At 61.5% G+C, this 8,449-nt stretch overlaps 1 protein-coding gene across 2 annotated transcripts; it reads right to left on the bottom strand.

Annotated features, from left to right (window-relative positions):
• Positions 1-1,273: 1,273 nt before the first annotated feature.
• Positions 1,274-8,170, bottom strand: BRMS1 (BRMS1 transcriptional repressor and anoikis regulator). Of its 2 annotated transcripts, none has more exons than XM_084634733.1 (11): positions 8,068-8,170; positions 6,437-6,582; positions 6,016-6,106; positions 5,624-5,751; positions 4,777-4,856; positions 4,240-4,336; positions 3,563-3,655; positions 3,058-3,122; positions 2,257-2,296; positions 1,770-1,902; positions 1,274-1,532 (listed from the first exon to the last, which is right to left on the bottom strand). In XM_084634733.1, the coding sequence occupies exons 2-11, from the start codon at positions 6,573-6,575 to the stop codon at positions 1,415-1,417; spliced, it is 984 nt and encodes a 327-aa protein (XP_084490859.1). In that variant the 5' UTR covers positions 6,576-6,582; positions 8,068-8,170; the 3' UTR covers positions 1,274-1,414. The 2 variants fall into 2 exon arrangements, with proteins under 2 accessions (XP_084490859.1, XP_084490858.1); XM_084634732.1 differs by lacking the exon at positions 8,068-8,170 and adding an exon at positions 7,047-7,673.
• Positions 8,171-8,449: the final 279 nt, after the last annotated feature.

Here is an 8,449-nt window from a genome sequence, read left to right as displayed (position 1 = left end):
ACCAGTGGACCCCATAGTCCTTTCAAAATGAAGGATAGAACCCAGGAGTCCTGGATCCCAGTGCCCCTGTCCCGCTTGAACCCACAGCCCTCCTAAAACTGGATAGAACTCAGGAGTTCTGGCTCCCAGACCCCAATCAGCTGGGCATGCAGAGAAGGGAGCTGAGCCATGGGGAGGGTAGTGGGGTGTTGGAATCCAGATCAGTTCTCTGGACCACTCATGGGGTGTCAGGCTAAAGAGACCCCCTGTGGGCAGGAGGGTTTGAAAGCCCAGCACAGGACAGAACCAAGGAGATTGGGGCAGGGTTCCCAGGTCTGTGCCAGATCCCACCCTGTGACCCAGTCCCACTCACCCTAAGGCCCTTGTAACCTCTCCAGGGCCTGTGAAGTTGGGGTGCAGCTCTGGCTGGGCTCATGCAGAAGGAATGGGAAGGGATCCCCCATTCATTACCCCCCTTGCTATGCTGAGGAGTGCAGGCAGCTGCGATTCTGGGGGAGGCCTGGCTGAGAATGGGCACGGCCCAGACACGAGACCCCCCAGGCTGTCGGCCACATGAGCGGCTCCCAGCAATATGGTCTGGCCAGGGACTGTGGGGGGTCCTGTCTTTCCTGAGGGGAAGGAAGGCTGGAGAACGGGCAACAGTGCAGGCTAGGAGAGTTGGCTGGGGGGTCCCAAAGGTGCTGCCACTTGAGGGAAAGGAGCCAGGGTGGGTGTCCCAGAATCAAAGCAGGTTGGAGTCAGGGGGTGCCCTGATGCTGCAATGACCCCCCTAAGGGCCAGCTGTTCTGGAGGGGCTCAGAGACAAGAGACGGTGCACACAGCTGGGGCGGGGCTGGCTTGGAGCTGGGGATCCTCTGCGCCCCAGCAAGGGGACACCCCACTCACCCTCCACCCCCAGCCCACCCTGGAGCCAGAACGGAGTTGGCGTCCCCTAGAAGAGAAAAGGCCCATGCCCCACTCCCCATTCCCCAGCATATGCTGAAATGAATCAAAGGGCCAAGAGTTTGTATGTTTCACTTGGTTTTTAATGTGAACGCTTCCAGGGGGCTGGCCCAGGCCCAGGGCTTTTCCTGCTGAAGCCCCTGGAACCAGCACCCCTATTTCCCTGAGGGGCACAACAGCCCCAGGCACTGGGGTTTACGAGCAGCCCCCCAAGATTGCTACAAACATCAGAGTCCTAGTGACGGAAGCGAACAGTGAAGCCTCGTGCTGGCCTGTCTGCAGGGATCTGAGGCGGGAGCGCTGGCCATGGGAACACGCTGCCGGGCAGGGCCCCAGAGTCCTCTCCATCGGAGTCCTAATGCAAGGGGAGAGCAAGCCCAGCCACTCGCTGCGCCGGGGAGGGTCCGTGGGCCGTTGGTTTCCAGGAGGAGGCCTGTGCCGAGCCGCAGGGCTGAGCCACGAGAGGGCCCGCTCAGGCCTTGCGCACCGAGTACTTGCCCTTCTGCAGCTGTGAGACGTAGATTTTGGTCTTGGTGCCATCCTCCCGGCGCAGCCAGACCTCCCCAGTGCTGACAGCTGTGATCACAGCCCTGCGGGGGAGAGCAGGGGTCACACCAGGTCCCCAAAGACAGTCAGTTGCGTTGCCTCCCCCGCCCTGGGACTGGATTAGAGCCAGTACCCTCTACTGGGGAAAGGCCCTGTATCCTATTCCCTGCCCCCTGAGCCAGCCAGTCCCCTGCCTTGGGGCTGGATCAGAGCTGGTGCCTCCTAGAGGGAAAAGGCTCCGTGGCCCATTCCCTCCAGCCAGCCAGTCCCTGGCCACTCACTGCGCGGGCGCCTCGTCCCCGACCTCCAGGATGACGCTCTGCCCTTTGCTGTAGATCTCGCCCTCGTAATGCAGCCGCCCGTCCTCACAGCGGGCTGAGAATTGGGCCCCCGGCTTCTCCACCTTCACCAGCACTGGGGGGAGAGAGGAGGTCAATGCTGGGGGGGCAGGCACAGCCCTACATACCTGAGGATGGGCCCTGCTGGCAGCAGCAGGACCAGGTTAGCTCATGTCCTGGCTGAGGCACTGGGGGAGATCAGAGGTGGCAAGGGGGATCTGTGCAGGGTGGTGGAGGGCAACAAGATGGCTGGCGAGGAGCCATGAAGAGGCAGGAGGGACACGGCTGGGATTCAGGGGGGCCCAGGTCAGAGCCAGTGCCCCACTCCCTGAACACCTGAGCCAGCCAGTTCCCTGCCCTGGGGCCAGACTGGAGCTGGTGCCCCTAGAGAGAAGAGGCCCCATATCTTATCCCTTTCCCCAGCTCTTACCATCTGATTTTCTTTTCTGGGGGGACACGGCTGCTTTAGCCTGTAGGGAGAGACAAGACGATTAAAGGGGCTTATGCAGGGAGCGTGCTCAACCCCCTGCAACTGCTCACAGAACTATGCAGACCCCACCCATGCTGGTCCCCCAGGAAGAATGGCAGCATTAGCCTGTGTGACAGATGGGGAAACTGAGGCACAGGGTAAGGGACTCACTCAGCATCAGTGAACAGAACCAGGGAGTCCTGACTCCCAGCGCCCACTCTCTGCCCACAGCTGGGGATAGAACCCAGGAGTCTTGGTTCCCAGCCCCACCCTCCCCATCACTCTAACCCACTAGACCCCTCCCCAGCTCTGCTCCCAGAGCTGGGGACAGACCCCAGGAATCCTGGCTCCCAGCTTCTGGCCCAGCTATGCAAATAGTGACTTTTAAAGGGCATATTAAGAATACATATGAAAACAATCCCATTTCCACATGTTTGATCCCAAATGGCAGAGCTAGGAAGGGGGATTATTATGGGACATGGTGTTTTGCAGCACAACTAAGGGTGTGTGTGAGGGGTGGTTATTAAGGGACCCAGGCAACCTGTGGGGCAGCCAGGGGACATGTGTGTGTGGGAGGGGCTTAAGGGATCCAAGCATTGTGTGGGGTGGCCAGGGGTGTGTGAGGGACTTGGGGTCCTGTGGTGTCGCTGAGGGATGTGTGGGATGGGGTTTAAGGGACTCAGGCATTGTGGGGGGTGGCCAGTGGTATGCAAGGAAGTGGGGGTTATTAAAGGACCCAGGCATCCTGTGGGTCAGCCTCACCTTTTTGATGGCCGTCCAGTCTTCCAGGATGTCAATGTCCCGCAGCATGTAGACGATGTAGGGGCGTGAGGGGCACGTTAAGGGCTTGTAGCCATACACAGCCATGGTGATCATTTAGCCCTATTCCCTTTCACACCAACTCGGGGGGGAGGGGGCAGCACTAGGATGCAGGGGGTGGGGAGATAGTGGCAGCCAGCCAGGAGCCAACAGGACTCCCTGCCACAGGGCACCACAGAGTGGGGAGCCCCCGGGCCAGACATCCCAGCTCCCTCTTCTCCCAACATCAGCACTGGGACTGGAAGGGTCAGGGGGCAGGACTGATGGGAGGCCTGGCGGGATGGGTCTGTTCTGGGGGAGGAGATACCAGCATGGCCAGCGGGGGGGGGGGGGGGGGGAAGATACCAGCAGAGCATGTGTGTGTGTGGGCGGGGGGGACAGGACACCAGCATGGTCCTTGCCCCAAGCCCAGCGGAGGGAGGGGGATGGGATACTAATGTAAGGATATCAGACACAAGTGGCGCTTTCTTCCTCTTGGCGGGCCGGAAGGGATCCCACTTCTTGAGGCTGTTCTTGGGGTGCAGCTTGTCGTCCCACCACTCTAACCCAGGAGGAGAGGACAAGGGTCAGAGGACAGCCCCACCCACCAGGCTGGGGGGGGCCTGCTTGGCAGCAGCCCCCTCTCTCCCTTCCCCCTGCCCCACAGGGATGCCTCTGTGGGGCAAAGGGGACTCAACCCTCTTTCCCCACTGGGGCTGCCAGTGCAGGGGAAGTTAGTGCCCTCTGGGGACAGGAATGAGGGGAATGGTTTGTGCCAGGAGTGGGGGGGCCAGTGATCCTGCCCCATGAGGGACTGGACTGAGACCCAGCAAACTCGCCTCACACATGGAGCAAATGAACAGCTAGAAAGTGGGAACAACGCTAGGATATTGGGCAGGATGGACCCGTTGGTCTGATCCATGGGGTGCAGGGACCCTGGACACAGCTGCCTTTGTAATGGGGATGTGACACCGGGGCCCTGTGGGGGGCAGCAGCAGTGTGGCAGGGGGCATCAAGCTGGGGATGATTGTGGGGGCAAACTGAAGTGAGAGCAGGTTAGAGGCACCCTGGATGACCAGGAGGCAGAGACACGTGGAGAACGGCAGCGGGGGAAGGGGGTTGAGGGAGGCCCCAGGGCTCACTGACCCGAGGTGATGTCAATGCTCTGCCGATCATCCTCCAGGCGCTGGATGCGCTCCAGCAGCTCGCTCTGCATGTTGTCGTACAGCAGCAGCTTCTCACTCTGTGTGGACAGGATGGGGTCGGGGGGTGCAGCCAGGATGGACCCACCCCACTGGCCCAGAGGACACTAGGGAGGCCCTGGAAGCGCAGCTAGACCCGATCCCACCCCAAGGCTGTGGGCTCCCAGCCTCCCACCTGGCTCGATTGGTCCCATTCCTGGACCCCCCGCAGTGGTTGGCGTCACCCACAGGTGCTCCCTGGGAATGCTGGGGGTGCAGAAGTCAGCCACAGGGCTCACACAGATGCGGCATCTGGAGCTGGGAAGTAGATGGAGGGTCTGCGGGAGCAGGGCAGTCCGTGGGGCACTCAGAGGCAAGATCAGGGGGCTTATGCAGGGGGCTCCTGTGCGGCGGGGAGGGACAGATGGGGGACTGCAGGGGACCTCAGCAATGGGACTGAGGGGGGCGGGGAAGAGCAAAGCGGGTTCATGAGGGCCCTCACCTCCAGGTGCTGGTGTGCTCCCTGCAGCTCACACTCGTGCTTGTTCCTGACCACCTCCAGGCACAGCCCCTTGTAGATGCCTGCAGAAAGGGGGGACCAGTGACCCCTGCCCACCCACCATCCCTCCACCTCCATGCCCAACCACAGCCCCTGCGAGATGCCTACCTTGGCTAACCCCAAGCCGACCATGAGGCTCCCAGTCCAAGTCCCTGCCCTCCTACCACCACAGCCTGGGCCCCGCCAGCCTCACTCCATAACTCCCCCTACCCTGAGATTCCTGCCCTCTGGGCCCTGCCATCAACTGCCCACTCTTGGCCCCACCCCTTCTTTCCACAGGTGGGCCTGGCCCCCACCTGCCTGAATCTCTCCACCCCTGAGCCCCCTCCCAGGGCCTGCCTGCCAGCACCCTCCTCTGAATTCCCACCCCACCCTGCAGGCCTGAGTCCCCCCCATGCCTCTCCTGAACCCCCTCCCCCAACTTCCTCTCCCACCGGCTCCCCCACCTGCCATCCATCCTCCCCTTTCCTGAACCCTTCCCTCCCCCCACTTCTGGGCCACACTGAATCTGGGCCCTGTCATTTCCGCCCCCAAGCCCAGCTGCCCCCAGCTCCTGAGCCTTCAACCCTTGCTGCTCCCTTAGAGCTGGTCACTGCCCTCTGAGGCCTGCCTGGACCAGGACAGCCCAGGGAACACAGCCAGCCACCCTCCCCCCGTGCCCTGGTCCTGAGCCCTGGCACCCCAACTCCTCAGCGGTGGGACCAGCGGAGGCACCCCCTCAGCGGTGGGACCAGTCTCCTGTGGGGCAGCAGGGGATACAGATAACAGATGGGCAGGGCCAGGAGCTCACCAGCCACCTCGATGCGGATCTTCATGTTGTTCTGCAGGACACCCAGGGGGTCGAGGTACTCGGCTGCCCGTCCCGACGCCACATCCTCCAGCTTGGCCTTCACCTGGTTCAGTCGCTCCTTGAATAGCCTGCAGGGTGCACCAGCAGGGATTGAGCCCTGTCCAGCCCACCCAGCTTGCACTTGCCCCCCGCTTCCAACCTGCCCTGCCCAGCATGGTCCCGCTCTGCCTACTCCACCCAGCACAGCACAGGCCTGCCCAGCCCACCGTGTCAGCCCGCACTGAGACAGCCATCTCTGGGGTAGGGTGCAGGGACAGTTTATACCCAGTTTATACTCGCCTGGCAGTGAGATACAGGCACCTCAGGGGTGGGGAAGTCAACAGGGGACTCACTTTTCCTTGAGCTCAGAGAACTGCTTCTCCAGGTCACACATCTCATCCAGGCACTCACTGCGTCGCCGCTCACAGTCCTCCTCGTCCATCTCTGTAGGGCACAGCACATGTACCTTCCAGCCCACGCTCACCCTGGGCACAGTGCCGCACACAGACCACCCAGGGAACTGAAGCACACAGAGTCAGGACACTCACCCAGGGGGCAAACAGAACCCAGGAGTCCTGCTTCATAGGCCCATCCCCCTATAGCCCACTAGACCCCACTCTCCTCCCAGAGCTGGGAACAGAACCCACGAGTCTGGGGAGAGGACACCGGCCTGGCTGGGCCATGGCTCTTACCCAGGAAGCAGGGCCAGCCCCCAGTACTACTCCTTGATGAAAGGCCAAGCCCCATCCCAAATCCCCTTCCACACCCCAGTACCTGAGCTTTCTTCCTCGGACTCAGAAGGACTGGCACTATGCTCCTCCTCACTCTCCTCCTCTTCGCCATTCAGCTCAGGTGCCGAGTCCCCATCCCCCTCCATCTCCTCCGCCTCCTTGGGCGCCGGGTGCACCGGCATGGGCACTCTGGGTGATCAACGGCAGGGGTTATTGCCAGGTGGTCTGGGAGGGTCCTACTTCACTGCACCTCCCACTGCCCTCCTCCATCACATGCAGGGCAGGGGGCACTGGACAGGGACAGCTGCTCCCAACCCATGGGACCCCCTGTGTGCCCAGAGCATGGCTCTGGACAGGGGCAGCTCCAACCCCCAACCCCTGCCAATGTGTAGCCCCTTGCCCCAGGGCCATCATAATTAGTGGACCCCAGTTTCCACTGGGAACAACACTGAGACCCAACAACTTGTTCCACATGTGGGCCCTGAATACATATCACATGGGGCCAGACCAGACCCAGCGCCTCCTAGAGGAGACAGGCCCTGTGTCTTATTCCCCCCCCCCCACCCACACCCTCAGCCAGCCAGTCCTCCTGCCATAGGGCCAGACCAGAGCCAGCAACTCCTTGTTCTCACTGCATTGTGATTTGCAGCCACCTTGAGGGGAGCTCCATGAAGCCGCCCAGTTGCTCTGTCAGGAAGAGAGGCGCTATCAGCTGGTAGCTGCTATTGCAATGGTGTCGGGACACGTGATGGGACTCTGCAGAGATGGGTGCTGGCCTCATCGGAGCCAGCACGGTGACCCCAGTGCTCCCGTGCCATGAGCCTGGAGCTCCCTCCTCGCCAACACTGCAGGGACCTGACTTCCAACAGCAGGCCCCATCCAGGCCCATGGGGCACTGGAGCCAGCAGGGAGCAGGGCTAGCAACGCTGGGAATACAGGCAGAGGCAGTAACAGAACCCAGGAGTCCTGGCTCCCAGCCCCCTGCTCGCTCTGTAACCATGGTCTGACCCAACTCCCTGCTGGGTTTATTGCTGCTTGTGCAATGCTGGGGGACACTCTCTTCCCCCCCACCCCTTGATGGGAATGGAATATCCCATCTTCTGCTCACTTGAGCGCCCTGAGGAACGTACCACTGCTATATATTCCCCCTCCAGTTGACATAGTCTGCTCTTTTCCCGTGCTGGGGAAGGCACCACTGAACCCCATACACAGCAGGAGGGCACAATTCACACGCCCCCCATGAGATGTTTTGGTCTCTTCCAGTTCCTTTGAGTTTGCTTTGGAAGATGCCATTCAGGTTCCCATGAAGGGGGACAGCAAGATACAGCTCACCCCTTCGATGGTGTGAGCCCCCAGTGCGTTTCCAATGGGGAATGGATCATTGAGCACCCACAATACGGGGGCCGCAACCCTCCCCTTTGAGTTGCAATGGTCTGGGCCGGCCGCCACTGTAAATTCTCCCCCTGGGGGTGCAATGGGCCGGCCTGCCCTCCCTTGATCGCAATGGGGATAGAACCAACAAGCTCCAGAAGCAGGGGAGGCAGCGAATTCCCCCCTTGGGCTGCACTGCTCTAGCCCAGCTTCCATTGATCTCAGCTGGGAATGCACCACCCAGCACCCCATGGAGGGGAGGCTGTGACGAATCCATCTCCCGCTGCTCTGAGCCCCACGTACCTCGGGGAGCCCAGGCCGGCGGCCTCCCTCCCGTAGGCGCTTCGCTTCTCCGTACCCGGAAGCTCCCCACCTACTGGCTCCGCCCCACCCTCTGCCAGCCAATCAGGGAGACCAGTTAGCCAGAGCGCCGTTGCCTCTATGGTTCCCAGCTGCCCCCTGCGCCGGGCCTTATGGGATAGTGGAGGATGGGGCATGTTCCCATGGCAACAGGACGCCCACAGCCTAGCGTGAGGTGAGCGACATACACCCAAAGTTGAGCTAAGGGGAATCCCCTGAACTGGTGTTGCCATGGCACCTAGTCTTACGGGCACCTGCTTGTGACACATCACCATGGCACCCAGTCAGGTTGTTGCCATGGTGCCAAGTCATGACATTACCAGGG

The sequence above is a fragment of the Lepidochelys olivacea genome (assembly GCF_965140295.1).
Source record: "Lepidochelys olivacea isolate rLepOli2 genome assembly, chromosome: 7".
Taxonomy (NCBI): Eukaryota; Metazoa; Chordata; order Testudines; family Cheloniidae; genus Lepidochelys; species Lepidochelys olivacea.
This window is presented reverse-complemented; position numbering and strand designations above follow the sequence as displayed.